The sequence below is a fragment of the Empidonax traillii genome, unplaced genomic scaffold (assembly GCF_003031625.1).
Source record: "Empidonax traillii isolate 1590-97213 ecotype Southwest subspecies unplaced genomic scaffold, ASM303162v1 scaffold95:size1152806, whole genome shotgun sequence".
Taxonomy (NCBI): Eukaryota; Metazoa; Chordata; class Aves; order Passeriformes; family Tyrannidae; genus Empidonax; species Empidonax traillii.
Genome location: NW_020955288.1, coordinates 240,977 through 267,083, shown reverse-complemented (window position 1 = coordinate 267,083; position 26,107 = coordinate 240,977). Strand labels below are relative to the sequence as shown.

The following is a 26,107-nucleotide window of genomic DNA, read 5'->3' as shown; positions in this document are numbered from 1 at the left end:
ACAAAAGCAAAGAAGCACAGATATCAAAACAAACATCTTGTCTTTCAGGTATACCAAACACACCTAGGTGTCACTTCAAAAGTCACTAGAATAAGTAGCCCTTAATATTCCCAAAAATCTCAATAGCTCTGGATTCTACTATCCAAGCACTGTGTGTTTGGATTAAAAAAAACAACAAACAACATACACACAAAAAAGCAGCTGAATGTCTCTCTCTGCAAAGCCACAACCATTCGTTCCCTAAGCTTCCTAAATTCAGCAGTCAACTTCTAGTGTCAAGTTCTATGACCTTCACAGGAATGCCTCTTTATTATAATAAGCAAGTTAGCAACACTATCTAATATATCTATGATAAGTTTGGTGTGTTCATTATAAACCCTGATTATGAGGTTTGGAAATCTCCCCATTTCAATCATTTTCAAGAAACTAGTGAAAGGGATGTGCCTCTGGATATTTGCTCTTTATAGAATAAACAGGTTGAAGCTTTAATTACAATATGGATATTTTTGAGTTGGAGCACAACTGGCGCTCCCTTCTTTCATCTTACAATTCAATTACTCTCTTAAAAAACAAATATTTGTCTCAAGGGATGCAATCAGTCAGGCCACTTGAACACACAACCTCACTGACTTCTGTACCAGTACGCACAGCACTGGAGAAACCTGGCCTTCAGTTGTCTCTGAAGGATCAGCAAATGCCAGCACTTTGGGAAGAAATGTAGCCACCAAACCTGCAGGTTTATACATGCTGGATAATTTGCTTAATTAAGAGACAAGTACTTGTTTAGCACTACAGAGCAAGGTGGGGAGAGGAAGACACCTAAAACCAAACCTGCCTCATTTACCATGGGGGGCAAGACTGCAGACAAGGATGTTTGCAAAAAACAGAGGACTGGCGGGAAGCCAATTTCTACCTAACAACAAGGATATGGACCTGGTATCCACTCCTCCTCCTGCTGATCACCCTACAGCTCCAGCACGTGGCAGCACCCAGTGCAGCCCAGGAGCACCTTTCCTTTTCTCAGCTCTGTGGGAAGGAGAGTGCCAGGCAAAGTAGGTTTTGTAAACTCCCCAGTAACACATTTAGCAGTCTTTGGAAATGAAGACAATATTAAAAGGGGCATAAGGGGTTTGGGAGACAAAGACCATCCTGCTTTTATCATTCACAGGCACATCACTGTGGTTAGCACAGGCAGACGAGATTCAGAACTAGCACAGAGTCAGTCACAAAACCCATTTCTGACCCAGGGCTCCTCTTCTCACACCCTGGCCCCCAACTCCCCTGAAACCACATGTTCTCTGTAATGCTGCTTTGGCTAAATCACTAACCCACCCGAGGAGCCCTGGAGCCCTCTCTGCAGCAGGGTCACCAATGCCACTAAGTCCAGGTAAGACTGACAGCACGTCACATCACCAAAAAAGGGCCACTCTGCTTTTTCACATAAGTCCTGGAAACATGGTTAAATGTATTTTTAGAGCTGTTCCCTTGCAGTATGTTTCCCAACATGAGTTTTTCGAAGGAAACCTAATCTATTATAAAATAAGATTTGAAAGACCAAGTTCAGTAAAGAATAAAACTGGAGAGGCACTTGGGGCTTAGTGGTGAACATGGTGGTGCTGGGTTAACAGTTGGACTCAGTGATCTTAGATGTCTTTTCCAACATTAATGATTCTATGGCAGAGTTCAAAATAATTTGTGTTTTAAGAATTTGTATCATTCTATATACACATCTACATACAAATGCACATATTTATATACACAGCACTCAAAACTTCTTAATTTTATTTCCTTGCTTTAGGCTAATATTGTTCAGTTCAGCCTCAAAACTGCAGCTCAGACTATACAAGTCCTCTGCCCAGGAACTGTGCCCAAGGCCTAGGATACAGATGATGCTAAGACCAAAGCTGTACCAAGGAATTTGTGTGGCTCCCCCCCTTCCCTCAACACACAGCACCATCATCTGAAATTGGTACTTCCAGAGAAAAATGCCATAGTCTACTAAAGCAGATGATAATTACACAGTGGCACTTTTAAACAAAGTTTCCTTAGTTCTCAAGTGTAGGCATGTGTTTTGAAAAATACAGCATACAGGTCTGGGGGGGAAGGCACCCCCACATTTGCATGCTTTAGAGAATCAACACCTTCCTTCAGAGTAGGTCTGGCATGTTTTCATGTGCAGCAATCTCTTCTCTCCTTAAGCATGGGAGAGCCAGAATTTCAGGTGCGTAGCATGAGCCAGGTCCTACCCTCTGATCCATATACATACCTAACCTCAAACATCAGTGGGAGCCTCATTTATATGTACATGCACATATTCATATCATTTACACAGCTAAACTGACAGTAAATCAACTGCAAGTAATGAGTGTGCTCCATACAGAAAGGGAACACTCACATTCATCTTAAAACAGCTAATGAATATACTAACACTAGCTGGATGAATTCTCGTTCATCACTGCAGTAAGTATTGCACAGAGACATTCAAACTACAGCATGGGGAACAACATATATTAAACCTTTAATGTTCTTCGATTGTCCAGCTACCTTTCATTCCCTGAAGAAATAATCACTTTAGATTCCAAGCACACTACCCTGTATTTATTAGTAAAAGACAAAAACCAGAGAGAAATTTTGCCACCATAAAAAATTTGTGCTCTTTTTCTAGCCATATTTGCAAAAACCAGTGTGATATCTACAATTTTGCCTACTTAAGACAGACTTCTGTTCCCCTCTAATGCCAATGAACTGTGCAAATGCCAGCTCCAGAAACAGCAACTGTGAAGAGGAATCATTCCCCACTTACAAGTTTGAGATTGAAGGAAGCTTATGTTTTGTACAGAATTAACATCCCTACAGGTAAGCTCCAACCATTTCAGAAAAAGTTTATTTCTGCCCCAATTTTGCGGATGTCTTTCTACAGCACTCTGGTTTTATTCTGGGGTGCCCTTTTTTGTTTGTTTGTTTGTTGGTTCTACAAAGAATTCAAGGGAAAATAATGCCCCCAGTAAGACCATTCTGAAATAGCAGTGGGTTTGAACTTCTTGAAAATTGCTCAACTGGTTTTATTCATCCAGCTTAAAACTGTATCATTGTAGAAACTTTGAAAGCCATATTTGGCAATGTTCTTCAAGGGCAGGGAAGACACAGGATTATTGTTATTTAGTTGGAGTGGAACATTCTGTATGTATAAAACTTGTGTATATTGTAATGAGTAACTTAAGTGTGGCTGAAGAGTTTATAAGCACAAAAATCAGCAAGTACAGCATTCAGATCTTAAATACCACGTAAAAAAACTGAACAGTTTTTGGGTGAGGCAGCAGATTTTCATTGTGTTTAAAAAAAAGTAAACCCCAAAAACCACAAAAAAATCCCTCCCATGAGTAATTTAGAACCCAATTGTATTGTATGTCCTTTATCTCCTCCAAAGATTGGGAAGATTGTAAAGCCATATCTAAGAACCATGAGCTGCAGACTCGGCTACAGAGTTCAAGGCCACAACCTCATATAAAGCCTTCAAGTCACGTATTTTGTTAAAATGATGCCTACTAGCAACCTTGGCACTGTCTACAGAGCTGCAATTGCAAAAAAGCCACTTAGCTCATTGCTTGTTTTGTGATCCTGCTTTAACAAGTAAGATTTTTACTCCAGGCTGATCTACTTCAACCACTCCCCTGGCAACCCTGCAGAGGTGAGGGCTGGGCACTGCTGCCAGGATTTAGCTGCCAACTCCTGTTTGCTGCTTCACTACTAAAAATGGTACCTGGCATAGCATGCAAGACAGAAACTTAACATCACCAGCTGCACCAAAGGGGAACGTGGTATGTCTATTGTAGCCTAATCTCCCTGCACTGGCATCTTGGCTGGGCTGCCAGCATTTCTGAGAATTCCTTATCTGTAATGGGGCTGTCAGAGCCCACCACTGCAATGACCTGGGAGTCTGCACTCCTCTCCCCAACATGCCTCCCCTCATTCAGGGAGCAGAGACAGGCTTTCAGAGCAGACTGTGATTCACGTGTGAGGAATGTTTGGTAGATATCCCCACTGAGCCCACAAGCTGCGGTTACTGCCTTCATTCCCAGCAATCTGAAGATTCATGTTTCTCTCGTTAAATCAGCAATGACACAGTCAAGTGCAGGTCTGGGCACGATCCAGGTTCATGATGAACATCTACAAGTATTTCACAGCATATCTATACCCACACTATTCACATACAGACATTCTATATTGATTTGCGAGTTGATCATATTTGCATCATAGATATGTGTCGATTAATTTCTGCAAATACTTACACCATGCCACTAAAAATAAATCTTTAATCTCAAAGAGCAGAAATATCAAATTTTCAACACTGTGGAAGGTGTTGATTAGCCTCCTTCTTGGCAACCTTGTAAACCATTACACAGGCTATATATTTTGTGTACCAAGCGATTTCCATGAGTCTTCTCACAATATATAAAAATTAATCACTTTGCTTAAGAAGTTTGCAGAACTAGGCCTTGGCTTTGTAATGTCACACTTGAGAGAAGACTTAATATTTACAATTCACATGGGTCTCAAAAACTGCTTTTTTGTGCTGCAAATACTTCCTCAAACTGACCATAGAAATTTGGACCTGGGGCTGTATGTGCATGGTTAAGGCACATGCGGAATATTTCCTATAATTTGTTAATCATCAGACACTCTCTCATTCCTTCCCTTTCCCATCGGTTTTCATCACAAAGATGCTCCATGACGTATGTTCAAGGACTTTTCCAAAGAACAAAAGAGAGGAAGGAAGCACAGGTCAAAAAGGTAAATGAAAGGGGGAAAAAGGAAAGGGGAAAAACAGAGGCTGTCTGGAACACAGTGCAAATAGCTGCAATGACACTCTTCTAAATAAAACTATTAAGGACCTTTATTACCTTAGAAAACAAAAATCTTTGGTAGCTTATGAAAAATTAATAAAAAAAAAAAAAGGGCTCCATAAGTACTGAAGGTAACTGGTGTCCTTCTCCCTGGTCTTTTTGAGAAGCTTGAATGCAATGATGCAAATAAGAAAGACTTTCAACACTGCTTATCCATGAAATAACCCTTCAGTGTTCATTTAAATTAGAAAGTTCTTCACAGTTAGGTGTCTAGGTACTCCTTAGTGTGTGTTTCCTCTCTGTTCTACCTCTGTACAACCAAGTATCTTCTGAAAAGTTACCCTTCTTGGGGCAACTTTTTGCCATCACTTGACAGTAAATAAGTGAGTTGCTCTTGAGACAAAGCTAGTTGAAATATTGTGTGATAGCTAGATGAAACAACTGGCATAAACTTGAGTATTTGTTACAGTTTTGTCAGTCAGATTTATACCAATGTTCAGTGGCTGTCTCTATCAAAATATGTATTGCACTCTCTCTGAAGAGAAGATCATTTCCTGTCCTTTCCACAACCAAGCAGACTGTCCCCTTCAGTAGTTACCACATAGCAATTATCCATATTCTGCTTGAGAAAAAGCACTCACAGGAAAGTATTTAAGTCCATAAATAGTGCAGGATTTTCTTTTGATGTTGTTTGTCTACTAGAGCCAATGCTAGGTGACAAAGACAGATCCCCAGACCTCCAAGCAGCACTTTAGAGAACAGTTTAGGAACTGCTGCTGGAACACATTTGGTCTCTTTATAGCATGCACTGAGCAGCAAACTGAGGAGCCTGCTGAATGTGCTCTGGTTTGTACCTTGCAAAACCCAGTTTAAGAAAGCAAGTAGTTCTCCTGAGCCTGGAATGAGTGCAGTATGCATCTTATGTCTGACTGATGCTTGATGTCTAAAGAGGGTAGAAAACTCGCGTGCCACGATTGAGACAGACTGTAAAGCAGGCTGCTTTCAGCCTCACTCTTACATTTCATGTGTTTCCACAAAACTTGCAGAAGAAAAATATCTAAAATTTGTCCAGATCAGTTGATAACAGTTTCCATATATGAAAGGGAGGGTTACATGAATGCAAACACTGCATGTGAGGGTAGAAACCTTGCTTCTACAGAAAAACAAGTTTGAAAGTTTCCAGGCTATGAAATCCAAGACTGAACTCCACTTACCTTAGTGTTCATACAAGATCTTCCACGTTTATACTCTTTGTGACTTGCTCTTTTATCAAGCTTGTTCCACAAAGCTTTGGCCTTCCATGTGGTCACTCTTGATTTTAGTTTGGTGTAAAAGTTTCTATTGTCCAAAGGATCTAATTCAAGTTGGCGAGTGAGAATATTAAAGGCCTGAATGGTGCCTTTGCATGTTGTTGCTTGTACAAAGTTCTCAAATATCTGGCCAGCTTGACTGTATTTTTCATCATCGGTTTCCCCCATGTTGTGAGAGAAGAGTTTGAAAAGGATTAAGCTGGAGCTCTCGTGCCAGGGTACAGGTGCTCAACAATATCGAGTACTTCCAAGCATGTTATTCCTAGAAAAGACAAACGCAGGTCACATTAAAGCATGTTCTGCATAACAAAACTAACCCACATCCAGTATGAACATAAAAAGGCAACATATGGTGACTGGACAACCAGGTACAAACAGGCACACAAGTGTCACAAACAAGCTTAACATACCTTTGTTGTCATGACACTTACTTACTAAGACTGTTTTAAAAACCCTGCAAACTCAAGCCTGTTGCTTTAAGAAGAACCAGCTTCACTGACAGCCTGAGGAATTCTTTAATTTTTTGTTCAGTCCTAGGTAACTGATGAAGAAAACCCAAGTGTCCAGATGCTTTTCCCAAGCAGCATTTACATCACAGCAAGTACATATCTGGTAACATTTTAATCTCAAAAATTCATGGAAACCTGAAGCCAAAAGTCAACGTTATTTAAGTGATTTTTTTTATCCTGTTGCACAAGCTAAGGCCAAGAGTGCAGCTTAGCCAGAGCAATTTAAAATCGGCACAACCATGAGCAAATGCACCAAACAGGCTAAGCAGAAACATATCACAAGTTACACCAGAAGTGAAGAAACAGAAAACAAGTAACCACAGAGAGTCCCCCTTTTCCCAACTCTCTTGCCAAAACGAGAAAGGGTTTGGTGCTCTAGTGCATAGAAAGGAATTTTATCTCCACGTCTCCACATGTTAAATGCTGAAGTTATGCGTTTGGAGTCTTACCTTGTCATGTGCTGGTGATATAAAGTAATGATGTTTGGCCCGCTAAGCCCCACTGGCTTTTCCTAGTAACATGATCACTGTCAAACTGTGCCTGATATTCCAGATAAATACTCTTGCATTGTGCAAGAGCAATGCTATTCTAAATTAACGTAAGTTTCAAAGAAGTGAAATACTTTCATTGAAATATTTATCCTTCTTTAACCTTCTTCTCAATCTCTAATGGGGAGCATCTTAGAGTCAGCCAAGGTCCACAGAAAACATCCAAGCAGTTTTCACATTTTCCAAGAAAATTGTTACAGGTTATGTATAAACTTGTCCTCAAAAGAGGGCTTACCTGGACTCAAGTCCAGAAATTTAAGTCATGTACTCTTTTTCTCACTATTAAAGAATTATCTACCGGTCCAAGAAACCAAAAACTAAATCACTGCTTGCCTAACTTCCCACATAATTAGTTATTTTACTTGGAACATCATCTGTTGGCTGATAGTTTTAGAATAAATTGTTAGAAAGGTCTTTGAAGTTATGCTTTTTAATTTAACACTGTTCATGAATTATTCATTCTCTGCTCGCATTTCCTTCAAAGAAGAAAAGAGGAAACATAACCAGTGTATTTGAGACCTACCATGTCTGTCTTACCATCCTCTAATACAGAAAAATATTATGCAACTTATTAAAGAGATCCCATGGGGAGATATGAGGAAGCATTTGGAATACTCACATTCCCTGGCTGTGCTCAAAATAAATAACCTTTGTGTGCACATCATCAGTCTGTTGTTGGTTTGTGGGTAAAATAAATTGGCAATGTTGAGAGTTTGTACATTTTCTTAGACCAAATGTCATGCTTAAATATTTGGTGCCAAGAATAAGTCAAAATTTTTGTTTTCCCCTCTGAATACTTCATTTATAGTATGCTCCATGCCCTTCTCTGAAGAGCCTTGTGGCTTTGTGAGGTAAAAGCACAAACATTTTACGTGCCCCAACGTTCAGAAGGTCTAATTTTTCAAGAAACTGAGTGCCGTGAACTCACTTTGACTCAAAAGGAGTTCAGGACATCCTGCACCTTTCCAGGTTCAAGTCCTCAGTGATCAATGAGAAAACCCCTCCAACAACTACACGTGAGCAGGAGGAGCCCAGCGACCTTAGCCCTGCAGTGAGGCTGTGAGGGAGGCCCAGCATGACCCTCACCCGTCCTGGCTCTGGGAATGCAGAGCTGCAGGAGTGGTTTAGCTCAGTCCAAAAAGGGCCAGTAGATCCAAAAGTTCCACAGGGAGAGGGAAAGGTGGGGAATAACCACGGAAGACAATCTAAGATGCTACAATGAGGCTTAAACAGCTTCATAAACACGCGCCTCAGGATTTAAGACCCATTTAAAAAAAAAAAAAATTAAAATCGAGGCTAAACATTTACTTTGCACAACTTCTACACCTGCCTGAGGTAATTTTATAACAGCAAAATCAAAGTATTTTCCTTTTCCCTCAAAATAATAATAAATAGACTCTTGGGGAGTGGGGAAGTGTCAGTGAAATGTTCCACTTCAGACATATCAGCTAAGGGAGTGGCATGATTAAATTAGATTTCCTTCATTGCTATAAACTCACATTGGTACTGTCTCAGTGCCACCAAAGACTTTGACCAACACAAGAGCTATAAAACAGTGCTTCCTCCCCACTGCTTTATTAGCTCATCAGAAGACTGTCGTTACATGTTCATTCAACACAAGTATCTTTAGAAGTTAACTCTTGACACAATTGATAATGAGTCTGATCACAAGCTCTTGAATTCAGTATCTTTTCTGCTCACAGAGAGTACAGTTTTACAGCTTCAGCTGTTTCCATCTAGCCAGGAAGCGGGGGCAGAATAAAGCTAAGGGAGGAGAGCCGTATCTGAACCAACCACAAAAGAAAAACAGCATGTGCCAGTGCTGATAACAGCAAGGACAAGGCAGAAGATCAGGATCCACTGCAGGCAATGGGAAGGGGACAAAAACATTTTTAGCAAGGAGTGGAAGTAGGTGCTGCACACACACACACACAAACACAAGCAGCAGGCCTGGGTTCCTCTGCCTTTCCACTGGGGAGGACAGGCAGGACACCTTCTCCAGCCTTAAAGTTTCCCTCCTCCAGCACAGCAAAGCCAAGACTGGGGCTACATTTTCTGGGCAAAAAATCTTCTCCCCATGAACTTCCAAAACACTCCCATCTTGTCCATACTGAAAAGCTGTGGCATCTCAGTTGAGACATTTGCTCACTAGTGAAGCATTTCTCCTCACTGTGTCAGAGGTCATATTCTCCAAAAAAGTCTCATTTTGTGGTCAAAAAGCCAGGATGAGACAGGAGACTCTGGTTACTAGGGTTTCTGGATTGCTGGAAACACCACTTATTTTCTCTTTTCTCTCTCTCTCTTTTTTTTTTCTTTTTTTGGCACAAACACTGTGTTGACAGATGACAGACAGGAAGATGGTGCTCTAAGTATATGCAGCTGATGGAAAAGTATGCATTTTTTTCTGAGGAGTCACTGATACTTCACTGCAGTACTGTACATAATTCACTAGAAACAATGCAATAAGGACAAGAAGTTGAACAGAGTCATGGTTAACTGTAATGAAAGTTTCCTGTTCTATAACTGTCTCAAAGACTTAAGAGGCAATGCATAAACTGCTTACCTGTAGTAGAAAAAAATAACAATGTTTGGCAAAGTACTTGAGTTATTATCATTTATCCTTGTTCTTCCTTCACCCTATTCACTCTAGGGATGAAATACAGATCCAAAAGTCTCATCAAGGTGAATGATGCTGAAACTGAAACTATGCTTTTATAGAGTGACTATTGAACTTCCTCTGGAAGCACAGTCCAAAAATATAATGAAGCTTATTTGCAACTTTACTGAAGCGCTACAGAGCCAAATAAAAACTTGGGCCAGGGAAAGGAAAAGAATGAGAGAACAGGAAATAGTCTGGACAAACAGTTCTTTTAAGTCAGAACTGAAGCATCCGTGGGTTAGATTTACAGCTAACAAGAACTGGCATTTTAGGTCCCACACATGAGGTATTAAGCACACAGAAGAATCTGGCTTTCCACGCAGCTTCCCAGGGTAACACAGGAGTCTCTGGAGGGACTAAGTGCAAACGCTGGGAAGAAGGAGGATTCCATTTGATGGCCCCTTCTACGGTCAGAAGTTATCCCTACCTCCTTTCTGCCTCCAGCTGGGGCAAACAGGAATGTCACATAAGGAAAGCTGAGAAGTGCTGTTCATGCCTGGTGGCTGCCCACGAAGAAAGTGAAGATCTTATTACAGCTAAAAGGAAAGTAGTGCAAAAGGGACAGAGAGGAAGTAGAAATTAAAGCAGTGTACAGGTGTAGACACAGGAAAGCAAAATGCCTCCAGCCTTGGCTGACATGCCCTGTCAGTGAAAAAAACTCTGGTTACTGCAGATGATTTTGAGAATACTGAAAAAGCAGCTCCACTGTCAGGGCAATCCCACTAAGTATCTCTAGTTAAATGGATGTATAGAGCTGGTTCATGTCTGCACATGAAGTCTTTCAGCAGCAAGCTGAGCGAGCAATAAAGTTGACATATATGAGTCATTAAATGAAAATAAATTTCACAGCAGTACCATGCAAGTTACTTGTCAGCAGGGTCTTGAGGTAAAATACATAAAAAATAAAAACCTTTTCTGGCTTAGCTGTCCCACTGGAGAGAGAACAACGCTAATTTAATTCAAACTTGCAGCACTTAAGTCCTTCCTTAGTCCCTTAATGTTCTGCTTCTAATATTTGAGAACATGTTCCTCAGAGAGACTGGAAAAGAATTAAATTCCTCACATTTCAATACCACTAATCTTGATCCCATTTTCAATACAACCCTAATTCTTCCATGTTTACCAAGAATAAATTCTTTTATTAAGACTGTACTTTGGCATGCAGGACACAATACATTTATTGTTTGCTTAAGGCGAGAAACATCAACAGAAATAAAAGACTGGATTCTGCAACATCTGTAGTTATCATCTGCTTAGGCCCTTCCTCATCATCAGTTAAAACTACAGTATTGCTGCTGTCTCTTGCCTGACAGAGGTGTCTAACATCTCAACACTATTATATTATAAGTGAAGTTAGCAAGTGAAACTCGCCATGTCATAGCCCTTCTAGGTTTTTCAACTTCGTTTCTACTCTCATCATTCACTCTGTTTTATGGTGACAATTTTCAATATAAATATTTCTATCTGGAGGAAACAGCTTTTTGTTGGTTTGGTTTCTTTGCATGTTGTCCTAAAACTGACATAGAAAGGGGGGGGGAGGGGGGGGGAAGTGATTCTGGTAACAACTGAAGCTCTCATTTGCTTTGCTTATAAAACTAGTTAAAACTCCAGAAGTCCATCAGCCTGAAATACTTGTTTTCTATCAGTGACAAATAGAAAACACATTTCTGAGGATGCACGGTCCTAACAGAAACATCAATGAAGAGAAATTGGCTCTGAACAAAGCCTCGCAAACCATCTCTATAAACAGCCAGATTACTTTTCTGTATTTTTATAAAAAGCTGACTTCCACAGAACTCCTGCAAAATAACTTTTCAGGCCAAGTATGGAATTCAAAACAGTTCCTACTGAGACATTGTGTGCCTATGAACTTACAAGGTTACTGTACACGCTATCAGCTTGTTTTGCAGGAGTTATATGAGACAATTCAAACATAAGCCTTCCAACAAGTGCTGTTGTGCCAATTTAACCTGCCACCTCTGGAAGCATCCACAATAAAATATAGACGGAAAATGCACAAGTACACTAATGCTTTGCAGTGAATATTTAGATATGTCCACAGGAAACACAAAATAAAATGACCTAATCTCTAGGATTTTATCTGCCACACAGACTAAGTCACATTCCACACATTTTAAAGCTGAAAGCTTTAAAAATAGTCTAGTTTGTTTCTTGATGTTACTGATCTGAGTCTTACAGTTTTACTGTGGGAATACACTTGGACACTGACAAGTAAAAGGAGATCAACCCCATAAGCCAGCAGCTTGCACATGTCCCCATTCAGAGGAGCATACAGGCCTGGCCTGAGTAAAGTGTGGGATGCTGCCCAACGCTCCACATGTGCAATCCCAGGGATGGAGGCTCAGGCATCTGCCCCAGCTGCTGGTGGGCCCAAGGCACATGACCCTCTTGCAGCCCAGGTTCCCAAGCTTCAGGTAACACCAACAGAAAACTGGCAGCCACAGGGCTCACACCACTCTGCTGCCTGCACCAGAAATCCTGGGCTGCGAGCATCATTAAAGCCCCGGACGCTCATTTTGCCAGACACCAGCACAAGTGTTTCAAATGAATGACAATACATAGTTTTCCAGGCATCTGTATGCAGCACACACTCAAACTAGTAATCAGAAATACTGATCAAACATACCGTCATTTGTGAAGAATGAGTTGTAAAATTACAACTTTTTTTTCCCCCTTTTTTTTTTCTTTGAAGTAGAGGTGTTGTACCTACTCCACTGGAAATTGTAACTCATAGACTTTCAAGCCCAATGATTTTAAGGAGAAATGTCTCCTATTTCTTTTATTATTCTGTGCAGGTTACAGTGAGTATTTAAAAATCATTACTTCTACCAGGGGTGCTAAAAGTTCTATTACAAGGTCCCAAGTTTTCTCATAGTCTACATCTTCAAAGGCAACTGTAGACGATTACACACAGTCATTAGGGGTTAATGTTACACATTAATAAGATATTAAAACCCAACTCTTGTTTAGGCTGGTTACAAGAAAGAACATTTTTTAGCTCTGTTGTAGTATATCAGAAACACAATATAAGCAACAGTAGAAAGTTTATGCTGATGTGTCCCTAGGTTAGGATCACAAGAGCAAAGGAAAAAAGTATACCATAAGGATAACATCAGTCATCAAGAAAGCTTATGAAAAGACACCTGTTCTTGAAGTTACAAAGAAGTTATGAACGTAGTCTCAGCGAAAACAATTAAAAGGCCAATCTTTAAGCTCTTTGAAACTCCTGCCTTTCTTTCCCTATAGTAACACTCAAACATCTCAAGCTCACACACTGGAACAGCAGGGATATAAAAATTAATCAAAGAATAGGCAGTGTTGGTTGTTTTTTGATCAGCACAAGATTTTCTACTTTCAATAGCATGTTAGAACATTGAGCCAGACTAATCTGGAGAGCAAGTAATACCCTATTTTCCATTACTAAAGTCACACCCCGCAGGGAGGTGGCAGGGCCAGGCACAACGGTCAGGGACAGACAACTAAGATGATGATGGAGACGGAGCTTTGGCACCACTTTTGCCCAGCTGCCAGTGGGAACTTCAACATCCCACTCCCTCTCACAGCCATGTGTCCTTCTGTCTGTTTTTCACCCTCAGGTCACAGGGAAAACTTCGATGGCACAATTGTGTCTATGAGGAATACAATAAAATGCAAATCCATTGACTGACAAAGCTGTCAGCAAAATCCCTGCTATAGATGCAGCTATACCAACAAAACTGAGCCACATTTGGCAGCAGTTCCTCTCTTACAGCTTTCCCTTTGTATGCATGGGGACATAATTATGGAGGCAAATATGACATAAAAAAAGCCAAACATATGAACCAGTAAAAAGCAGACTCTTTCAGTCAGCAACCACGGAAATAATGTTGGTTCACGACACTGAGAATAGGAATAATCCAAAAGGACGGGGCAGCAAGGTAGGCTATGAACTAACACAGTAACACAAGACTGCCAAGGCCCTTGGCACTGCCCAGTGTCACTCTTGACCCAGAAGAGCTCCAGAGCAGACAGGGTGACCAGCACTGCTGCTACTGCAGCTGAGAATTGCCTGAAGACATCAGCTGGAGACACCAGAAAGTGCCTCTCGAGAAGAGTTGATACCAAAGCAAGACTGTCTTTTGTTTCCCCTCAGGATTTCTGTGAGAGAGGAAATTAATATTTCTTCATAATAGGAATTTCATAATATGAAATTATGGCTGTTCTGAAGCCAACTGCCCAAGCTATGTCTTGGGGAAGAGAAATGCACCAATGTTAGTTTTCACAGATACATGCCAAAAGGTCTCTGGAGAATGTTTCAGGTTGTCTTTCCAAGCATGGATCTGTAGATGTTTCCCTCTCATTACTGTGGCTGTGGCAATTACCCAAGAGCTGAACAGGAAGAGTAAGCAGCCAGCATGAGGGCTGCAAGACCTTGAGGGCTCCTGTCCACAATAACTCATTTGGCAGAGCTGCCCTCATCTGTAGACATCAGACTTCCAGATCAGCAACCAGGATTAATCCATTGAAAACACAGACAGGATTGCTTTGCCAACGATCAAAGAAATGAAACATTCTGGGCAATATTTCCTATGTGTACACACACGTTTTTAGGAATCAACACATTCCATTGCTATAACTTTTTTTAGTGCAAGGCTGCACACAGTTCTTCCTGTGTTTTATCAGGGCATTAATGTTATCAGTCACACCAAAATCCATGGGAACCACAAAGTTAAAGAATCAAAGAAACCCAAAAGCAGTTTTGAGTTGTAAATGATAGGTTCCTTGGTTGGAGTAATGTCAATTTGCCACCAAAAAACAGCCACTGAATGACAGTGGAGAACTGTGAAGCCGCACCCAGACAAGTCAGCCAGAGGGTGATGGGAAACCAGAAAACTAGGTTAAACATCAAACTCTGCTCCAAGGAACATTTACATAAAAAGACAAAACCAGAAAGAAAGCTACTGTGATGGTTTTGTATCTCTCTCTCTCTTTTTTTTTTTTTGTCCTTGTAAACTGGACAGATAGTTACCAGAAGAGAATATAAAAGACATTTTCTGAAAGTAGAAACAGTATTAACAGTATTTTTGGAAGAAAATGTGCAGGACAATTTCTACCCTCCCTCTGACTGGACTTCCCGAAAAATGAAGAAAAACAAAGTATAACAAGAACCAAATAAAGATTCCAAAAGAGTTACAAAAACATCATCCATTTCTGCTGCAGAAAAATCCTATCAGTCAAACAACAGAATACATCTTAAAACATTAGTTTTGGGAAATCCATCAGGGGGAAAAAAAAAAAGGAAAAACAAAAAAAACGCACACCACCCAGTGGGAATAAGATACTAAGAAGTAGTCCTTCAAAAAAAAACTCTGAGAGCAAAACATCATTAAACAGCAACAGGACGGATGACAAATGCATCACTGTTTTCACAAGGCAAGCTGAGATAAAGTCAGGATTAAATTATGATTCATCTTCTCTAGAATTGAAAAGTTTACTAGAAAATGTGCTTTTCTGGTGTTTTACTTCTTAGGGTAGTTGTTCATCACACAGCCTGGCTCCAGAAGCCTAAGGTTTAAATTCTCTATGTTAGTCCTACCAACCGTATTGAAGGTCAGAGGTGGTTGCACCTTCTCATATTAAAGTTTTTATGCAACACTGGCCATTTGCTTCCAATCACCTGTCTTTCAATGACCTACACTGTAATACGTAGAAGATGTTATCATCAGGCTCTTCATTAGTCATTCTTTCATTTGGAAAATTTATTTTATCATGTACCTGTAACTCACTGACGTAAGCAGGTGGGCACTGTAGGAACACAGGCACCTCCAAAGTGCCAAGGCAAAGAATGTCAGTTCTTCTAAAAAGTTGCTTTTTTCACTGTCATCTAGTCACATTTGTTTTACTGCACAGAAGAGTCAAAATTCCTTGATGGAAGCATGCATCTGCAGCAGGCAGGCTATGGCCAGCATCCACACATACATATCTGAAAGCCAACGTTAACGGTACATTTAAAGAGTTGAGCCTGTGTAAGTGCAAAAACATCACAGGTATGTCAGACATACCCAGGAAGTTTTAAGGCAGTGATACCGTTTCATTCCCATATATTGACATGTGGTTACGTGGAACAGCTACAGCTGCTTGGGGATCCTGAAATGATGCCATGTGGTGACTACATGGTGCTTACTTGAGCTTAATGTTTTCAGTACAGAGTACGTAAGAGGCATCACATTTTCTACAGCTACAGGAAGACAGAGCTAAAGCTGCTTTGGTGCCCCAACTGTCAAACAGCCTGTAATTTTCAGAAAGGGTTAATTGGCCCTGTGTTCACAGAGTGCCTGGTGCACAAGGTGCTGATTAGAGCTGGCTTTGCTAGAGGAAAAACAACAATTTGGGAAGGCAGGTGGTTTACAGAAACATCTTGGGTCGATTTGGTTTTGCTTTGGCACAGCCCAGCCTCTGCAAGCGGGTTGGATGCCCGCTGGCCTGTGTCTCAGTGCTGCCAGAGCCCAGGGCACGGGGCAGCTTCAGTCTTAGCCCAGCTCCTGTGGGCTGCCCTTGGCCTCTCTGAGGTCCCCAAGGCTGAGCCCACAGTGCTGACCCCCCCAGGCACTCTGCTCCTCCCCCACTGTGCCTGCTCTGCCAACAATGGGAACTCCAAAATACTGGAAACTTTTACCCAACTGCTGATCAGAAGAAAACCCAAAATCCATTCATCCAATGTGCCTACACAAAGGAAATCAACTGAAGACACGAAGATGTATTTTTTATTACAGTTCCTTCACATATAGTTCAATCAGTTTGAACTGTTTTCCCCAATTTATAGAAACCAAGGAAGAAAACAGAATTGGCCACCAGAAAGAGGATGGACAACAACATGTCTGGATCTAAATTATTCATAAAAGAAATATTGTTTAGTTCTGCACTGCACGAATATTATTTTTTTGTAAGAAGTTTCATTATGGAGCCTGAAACCTTTTGTTGGCTTGGACTTCTCTCTGGTTTTACATTAGTGCAGATTTTTTCCCTCTCTTCTGCATACAGGTAAACAGTATTGCTTTTATGTCATTGAAATGTGCAACCAGATCTTTATCTACACTCCAGTTACCAAGGTTCAGTTTACCAGGAATAAGGAGTTAGCTAAAGCCCTAATACAGCAGCTGTATCACCACTGATTAAATACCAACACAACCAGTGCCCCAAAAGCCATAGGCACAGCACAGGCTTTGTTGCAGCATATTTCAAAAGTAGGACACTAGAGCTCACTGCACAGGCTCTGAGTGTTCATAAACCCAAGAAAACAGCACAGAACCAGCCTTTACTTGTGTGGCACTTGATATCTCAGCTATTTCATACAGACTGTAGCAGCCTGCACTTGGTGTCTCCCTCTGCCACTGCCATACCAAGCCCACCTTCCAGCCAAGGCATCCATAGAGGGGTGGCTGGTGATGGACAGAGGACAGACAGGAAAGCAAATTTGCATTTGGACCCAACCAGATTGTGTCTGTCACAACACAGTGATAAATGCTGGTTTGGGATGAGCAGCGACAGGACCCTCATGTAACACCACTCACCACCACACTGCAAAGAAAACCCAAATTGGCAGAAATGCCCCCAAAGATCACGTAGTACCTTTCAGCTTTGTAAAGCATTGGGGTTGGGGGCAGAGAAAGTTAAAAACAGCTTTAGTGGTACTGTTGGATGGTTTTAGCTCCCCAGCTTTTCATTCTAGATAGGATTCTTCTTAAAAAAAACAAAATTTATATCGCCCCCCCCAACCCCCGACAGTTGCTTGGAACTTCTACTTGGATTACCAAAGAGAACAAGCAACCGATACACTTCATAAAGCAAAGGAAAAAGTTTTGGACACAATATCCAAATGGATACAATTTGCATGGCATGGGTTCACCCCATCACAGAAAAAAAAGTGCATCAACATAAAAACTAGATCTCAGATAAAGTTTAAAGAGTATTCGTATCACCTCTGGGGGCAAAAATTTCAAAGAACAGTGCCTTCTTTTGTGTGCAAGTCATACTACAACTAGATATTACTTAAAAGAAAACTCTCAAACCAGTAGCCAAAGGAGAAAAAAAAGGCATGGCAACATGAAAAAAGCTCAAGTGCCAGTCAAGGTATTTCCATAATGCATTTCTAAATCACAACACCCTATGAAAGGGCATCTAGAAGTAACTGCAACACTCACAGAATCAGTCAATTCCTTTATGGTACAACATGAGAGGTTTTACCCCTGCCCTCATTCCTGTCAAGTGCACAGACAGCACTGTGAAGTACATCAAGTTCAACTACCCCGGCGCCTTCCCTGTGTGTGGTACAGATTATCACAGCCAAGGCTGGGAACAGCACTGTCTCTCTGGTGGTGCTGCTGGAGCCTGGTGCAGCTGGGCAGGATGAGAGGGCTGTCAGACCTCATGTTCCTATCAAAGCTAGACTGAGCACAACTTCTTCACTGATGCTATCAGTTTCAAGGAACTCCTTTCAAAGAAAGTCCATCAAACATACCACAGTCTGGGGAAAATGGGCTCCTTTCTAGCCAGATTAACCTGTTACCTTAAACTGCCACATTTAAAAACACACACACACACATATATATCCAAGCATACACTAGTGAGCACATATTCCAGGGCTCCTGCTGCCACTAATGTGGACCCTTTCATGAAAAGCTTTTGTTGTATTTCATTTGACAGTTTTTCTGTCCTCCACAATCCATAGCCCTCCTTCCCCCACCACATACGGCAGAGGCTCTTCCACCTCTGCCCTTTGCTGACCACCAGTCCTGCCAGTGAATGCAACCAGTGACCTGCCTGGGGGAGCAACACAAGCACACTGAGAAAAACTCAAAAGCCTTAGTAACAAAGGGTCCTGATGCATAAGCCAACAACATCCAAAACAGTTCAGTCATAGCTTTCTGTGATTGACAGGATAAGCTAACAGTTGAAGAATACTATTTTCTTCACTGGACAAAAGATGTTGCATGTTTGCATAAATGAAGACTAAAAAAACTTGTGAAGAGGTACAAGTTACAGATACTGAGTTACACAAGTGGCTACTTAACAATCCCTCCTCATGCTGCCCATGAGGTGTGCGCATGAACATATAAACTGGGTCTAAGGGAGATTACTAAAAAAAAGTGCAGAAGGCAGCACTTCACTGGATTCCCAATATCCAGAGTATCAACTAATTACGAATTAACTTTTGCAGAGCCTATTTTCCCAAGGCATCTTGGCAGGCAGTGTATGGCAACACATGAACAGTTCACGTCGGTATTTTCAGGTCAGTGCAGCATCAGGCAGAGAGCACCCCTGCTTTCTAAAAACAGAAGCTAACAGCTTCACACAGGCCTTTCCAGCCCATCTTCTTGCTGTTGTGGCAGCTGTACTTATGTGGTTACTCCTTTTATACCTTCAGTGGCAGAACCACTCTGGAGTAGCCAACTCATCTCACAGCACTTTGGCAGATGTCTAGTCATCACCAGCGGGTGAAAAGGTCAGGTTAGTAAAGCTGATTGGGGCACAGCCCGCCAGGCAGGAGAAAAGATTGCAACAAGGACATTCAGCACAGCCACTATTGCAGTGCCTCCACAGCTCCAGGTCTACAAAACACCGGAACAGAGAGAGAAAACACCCAGCGCTCACGGGCACTACCGGCACAGAGGGAAGAGTCCACCCAAGCTCTGACAGCCTCTGTGACAGCACAGGCACTTCTGCTGTTAAGTACAGTAAATCACATCCTTTATTCCCACACAGAATACCCAGGTTATTAGCAAGTTACCAACACAATTACCACAGGATTTCCCAGATGGATTTCTCCACTTTCTTGCCTACACTCTGTTCCTCTGATCCCTGTGAGGTTGCACACACCAGTGCATCTCAGTTGAAAGCTGACAATTTTACTGCTGGAATTTTAATCAAAAGCCATAGGAATATAATCTAGAATAAAGGCTTAGAGGAGAGAAGAAACAGGTAAAGGCAAAAAATTGAATGAGCAACTAAAATACAATTTTGGTGGAAGAAAGAAGAACCTTTGGCCCAAGTCTTGCTGCCTCTCTGACACTTTCTAAGAGAAGTTCATGGCAGTTTTGTAAGTGATACTAAGACCTTCAAGTCATGATGTCTTGAGTGAAATTTTTAAATGTGCTATACAAGCAGAAAGTTCAGCTGTTTCCACCTCCCCTGAGCATTGGCAAGGTTATCATTACACTGTCACCGCTGTAAAACAAACCCAGTCATCTACAATTGCACCATGGAGGAGATGGTTCTGCCGAAAACAGGGGAGGGACTGTACCTGCCGGGGTGTGCCAAGCGAAACTCGCCATCCTCGCAGCACATGACTCAGCACGTATTCGGGTACATCAATACTCAACCACCCATTTGAAAATGCAGGTAATTTCTTCTTATCTCCCTCCCCCTCCCACCGATCAGTGAGTATGGGAAAGGCAGAGTGTTGCAAATGAAGTCTGAGGAGCCCCAACAAGAAAAAAATCCAACACAGCACAAAATGCAAAACAACTATTCCCAGTGGACAATCACCACTGATACTCTGATTAAAATGTATCAGGTAAGGAATATTTGATATTTGGATCCTATTTCCAAAAACAGAAAGGGGACAGCAGATACACTGGACAGAGACTCTTCAAGTGAATATAGATCTCTTAGGTAAATAAATAATTAATGTAAATAAATAATAAATGTAAAGAAATGTTACCTTTTTTTTTTTACTTCATTCCATCTGTGGGAGGTAACATTTCTGTCATCAATACTAGTTTCTAGTGACGAGGTCTAGAATAATCAAGTAGTCTTCATTTTAAGTTCCACAGACCTGGCAGAAGAGAAGAGCTCTCTCTTTTCTGGACCGTTTCCCCCCAAGAAAGCGGAATGATCATCAAAATCATAATAGAATCATCAGTCAAAGGAAAAAAAACAGTCTGACTTCATGTCCTCCTCCAAAATTAAAAAACTTTTATTTCAGCCCTGTGCCTGGCATAACATCCCAGCTAAATATTATACAACAGACAACACCCATAAGAAAAGTAGAAAATTTGGATTCAAAACACAAGCTGCTTCTTTGTATGACAAGGGTGTATTCTTCTCATTAGAGGAACAGTCATTAAAAATAAATTTAACAAAGGCTTCCATGAACTCATCAGAACCACTGATCACAACCTTATATTGTCTCTCGATACCTTCCAGAGGAAAGTCAGACAAAAAAATAAAGTAACTTTGTTTTCCACTTTGTAGAAGTACCAGTAACTCTCTCACACATTTTCAATAAATTTTGCAAGTGGGTTGGCATACCGGCTGGATGACAGCTGATTAGGTAGACAGGCAAGGAAAGTCTTACCATCCTTTCCTTGTCTGTGTGCTACTTCAGTAGAGCAAATAAAATGTAAAACGAGTGGTTCACAGTTTCTCTGTGCACTAGAACTGTTAGAGTAAAAAAACTGTGATATATCTGCATCAATATTTACCTCCAAATTAAATCTTGTGTGCAAATTCAGATCTGCCATACTATATAAACAAATACTGGATTTATCTTAGAAATCAGTGAAATAAGAGAGACACTTAAATAATTACACAGCTGTTTTCCAGAAGTCAGTGTTTCTAGTTATACTGGCTTGAGACTTCAAATGAGCCAAATTACTTTACAGATATGTATCCTATTAAGTTCTGGGTCAGAATCCATAAAGTTTTACCTCAAAGGGCAGGAGTTTCATATTGACATTGCTTTGCAGAACTACCTGTTTTACCTGACCATCTGAAGGATGCATACAAATGCTCTGTTAGAAAAAGAAACTGTCAAATACAGTGTCAAGTCGTTTGTGTGTTTTTATTGAATGTCAGGTTGAACCTTGGACTTATACACAAAAATATATCACCTTGCTCTGAAACAGCCATGTTCCTTTTGGTCTGTATTAATGTCTGATAAACATAAAATAATTGGGAGACAAATGTTTCAGTTCCATAACAGAGTCTGAAGATGCTTCTACATGGTTACAACATCAATCCATTCATTAAGTCAGGTAGTAGCTAAGGAAGTAGCTATAGACAGATCTGGTGGCATATATTTAAATGCATGCATAAATAAGGCCTTAAGATATTACCAAGCTTCTGCACTTGTCATGAAATAGCACTAGAAATACTGCTGAAGCCCTCCATGTGCATGCATTCAGCAAACAATCACAACTCCTTCTTCAGTCCAAAAGAAAATGAAAAGAAAGAAAATAACCCTGAACTTTGCGTTTTTGCATAGGTAAAGTGTAAGATACAGACCTTGTGGATCTCCTTTTCCACATGAATACATAGGTAAATGCCCCATTGTGACTTTTTATCCCCAAATCAGGAAGCACAGAGAGAAACCCTCTTCCCTGAGCAAGGGGCCAGCACCCACCTTTGCCACACTCCCGGTGCATGACACAGCTCCTCCTGCCCATGCCAGCACCTGCTGCTTCACATCTCCCCGAGCCATCATCTCCCTCGAAGGGTTGCCTTATCTCTGCTCTGAAGCACAAAACGTTCTGAGCTGCCTGAGCTCGGCATCCCGCTGAGTCCACCTCGAGGGGAGAAACGATTCTCCCGAAGGAATAAAGCCATTCCCCTCCGTAGGCTATTCTATCTTTATCTTGAAAATTGATATGCGAAGTAGTCATCAAAATTACTCCGCAGAGGATACTACAGGCAATTTTTTTCCTCCCACAACATGCACAAAGCGGGCTGGCCTAGTGCACATGAACCTATTTTCCTGTCTGCTTATCTAAGCATCAAAGCTACAAATAAGCTGTGGCTGACCTGTAGCACTCACTGGCTGTGTCTTCCTGCACCGTACAGAGCAGCTCTGCAGCATGTGCTCGGGAGTATTACATTACTCATCACCCCTGTGCTACGGTTTCAGTCCTGCTACCTACTACCAAATATACACCAGGTACCCAGGACAAGACCCAGGACTTCATTAAATATTTGGCCCATTGTCTCAAATCACCTTTGACACAGAGGGTTATTTATACACTACGGCACATGGCAGCCTCTGCCACAAGATAGCATCATGCAATAGTGTGTGTCAGGAATGCAGGCAACTGATTTAAACCAATCCCCACTTCAAGACACTTTTACTAGGAAGCAGGTCACAAATTGAGTAATATCCGTTCTATGCACTGAAAAATGTATGCTATTCATTTCCAGGAAATAAAGTCAACCACCCTAATCCTTCTTCCCTCTCACATACACCCCCACCAGAACAACAGAAAGATGGTTTCTTTTGTCTAAACAGCTTCGCTGTGATGTATTTAGCTCTTTACACGAGCCTTACTCTTCCTAATGCATTTGCTGGGACACCTAATGTTGACTTGGTGCAAGAGCAGTGTTTCAGAGAGGAAGTACAGCAAGAGGTATTTGGTTGCATGCACTGAATTCACTTTTGAATGCACCAACAGTTCATACTTATGGAGTTTGTTGCCAAAGCCTTAAACACATGCACATTTCTGACATTCACTCAACCTCATTAACGTTCTGAACACAAATACCGTCCAGAGGAGTGTCAGTTGTTACTTTCAAAAATCCACAGAAATGGGAGGAACCTACATTCTGCATTCATTCTGTGAAGCAAAACTCCTAAATCTGAAAAATTGCTCCAGACTTCAATATTTGTCCCTACAGCCATATAATTACTGGAACAATTTTCTGAACTGACAGACAACTCAATTTGGGTGTATAGGTGGCAACCACAGGAATTCGCAGCACTCAGTGAAAGGGAAAAAAATCAAACAGTGAGCAGAAGACTATGAGATCAGACCTGAAAGGGAACTGATTCACAGAAGTTATCCAAACCCAAATACCACGTTCCATCAGCAGTTCCTTCAGTCAACCTAGGACGGAAATAAGACCTGGAGAAGTAAGTGCTTGTCTCAGGATGCTCACTTTTTTACTGCCTCTGATAGGGGGAAACCAATGTCAATACAAGTGCACAAACACAAACTGTGCCCAATTCATAGTTGAAGTGAAATGATGACAAAGAGGTGATTTAAAAAAAAAAACAACCAGCACTGACTACATATTTACTACTAAGAAATTAAGCCCAAGTACTTCCTGCAACACAAGCCCTAAATTTTCTCCTAAGCAGCTCAGGTTGCTACTTAAAATTACTACCCAGATCAGAGCAAGGTGACACAGCATAAAGAAAATCCATAATAAATGGCCTAATAACAAGCACATACAGTGGATGAACCTGCACAAAAGGAAGGTGAACTCATGAAAAAGTAGAAGCCAAAAGCTATCCACTATCTTGTAAGGTTCATGTTTAACCACAGCTTTCTTCAGCTGGAAATGGTGTCAGCAGAGAACATCGCATTGCACTATGAATTCCTCCCTTTGTTTTTAGCAACTCTTAGCAAAGCTTGCAGTTGTTCCTCTAAATCCTTCTGTGCTGCTCCCTGTGTGCACAAGTTTAGAGGGCAAGGGTATTGCACATCCCTAACACCACTAACAGATGGGGCTCACCTCAGCCAATAACACAGATTATAGTCTTTGCAATACACTCTTATCCGATTACATACAAAGCAGAATTCCACTATCTGCCAAACATAAGTCTTCTCAAAAATAGGGGAAAATTTGTCTTCTGCTCCTGCTCCCCCTTCTGTTTTGCTATTGGGAAAATTGTTATTTTTTTCCTTGACTCCCCCGTATTTGATTTGCACATGAAAGACTAGGAAAAAAACATCTTGGAGGATATAAAAGCCTTACCACTGGCTATTGAAGTTGCCTGTTCATGTAAGAAAATGAAAAATATGTTATCTGAACCAACTATTTTAATGTTCTCAGACTTCTACAAGTAACACTATATCAAAAAAAAAAAAACCATCATAGAATGGTCTGTTCTAGTCTCTCACCACCCTCACAGTACAGGATGTATTCCTGATATTTAATCTAACCTTGTCCTCTTTCAGTTTAAAGTCATTACTCCTTGTCCTACCACTACCTATCTTGTAAAGGAGCCTACAAGAGAGTTGAAGAGGGACCTTTTAGGTACTGGAGAGCTGGTCCAAGGTCTGTTGAATTACCATAAGACTATTTAAAGTTCATTACAGCACATCCCTGCACATACCCAACAAAAACTTCACATGGCTTTGGAAATTTTATTTTGATGCTTGGCTATGGCAGTAATACAGAACAATGAACTGTAACACCCCTTTGGGCATTCCTGGAGTCTGAACAGGCAATAAGCTGCAAGCTTAAAAGGTCTGAGAAGGATTTATTGTGGACTAGCGGATCCAAAGAAACTGCTTTTCAGGAAGCCAAAACTCCACAACACACACTTACAGTGCCAGGCACAGTCATATTAAAAACTGAATTGGTAATATCCCCTTGGCTGAATGCAGCAAGCAGAGAAACTGCTGGCATTGCTTCTTCAGACCACGGCAGATGAGATGTCAGTGCCAAGAACAAAAGTTTAAATCTAACTCACATATTCCCATCACACAGCTCAATAAACCACCTGCTTCACCAGGTCTTACCATCACAGCTCTAGGAGGCTAACAGAAAGAAGAAATGAACCCATTTTTCTTCCTAGTTACATCAGCGTTACTGGGACAAGAACAATCAGAATTTGAACTAAATATAAGCTAGGGCAGCAGTGTCTTACCATTTGTGTTGTGGTAGGGTCTACTTTTCCCCAAAAAGAATGGGATTTCTCTTGCCCAATTCCCCATACATTCATTTGCCCACAAAAATCTGGAGGAGATAAAACCCCTGAAAACATAATCCCCACTGAACACAGGGTTATAAGCTCAGAGCAGGAAGAGGGCAGCATACGCAGCTCAGATTTAAGCACAAGTCTGAATTTTTTTCCTTTCATGGAACTAAGAGTCTAGAGATCATTTTGGGGAAGTTTTTACTTGCTTGTAAATGTAACTATGCATAGATGAAAGAGTTAGTCATCTTCTCCATGTCAAAAATAAATGCAGCAATTTCCAGAATGTGTCACAACACAGTATTAACTATGTATCTGCACCGTCACTGAATCACTGGACACTTAATAGCCTTAACTTATTTTCTGAAAATAGTCTAATGTACTGTGCTAGAATACCCTCAACTACTAACACAACTTCTGAAAGAGTCATTTTGCATGAAAAACACCTGTAAACTTGGTCCCAGTGATAAGCAAAGCAACCAATGTGCCATCCCTGCACAGCCAGGCTGCCAGACCCAGAGCACAGGCTGCGTTTTTCAAATT

The 26,107-nt window shown here is 41.1% G+C and overlaps 1 protein-coding gene across 2 annotated transcripts in view; it reads right to left on the bottom strand.

Moving 5' to 3' along the window:
• The window catches only part of MICAL2 (microtubule associated monooxygenase, calponin and LIM domain containing 2), a 147,744-nt gene that overhangs the window by 97,355 nt on the left and 24,282 nt on the right, over window positions 1–26,107 (bottom strand). For both annotated transcript variants that reach the window (XM_027881789.1, XM_027881790.1), the window contains exon 4: window positions 6,059–6,416. In XM_027881789.1, coding sequence (XP_027737590.1) covers window positions 6,059–6,322 — 264 coding nt within the window. In that variant the 5' untranslated portion in view covers window positions 6,323–6,416. The remainder of the gene's footprint in view (window positions 1–6,058; window positions 6,417–26,107) is intronic.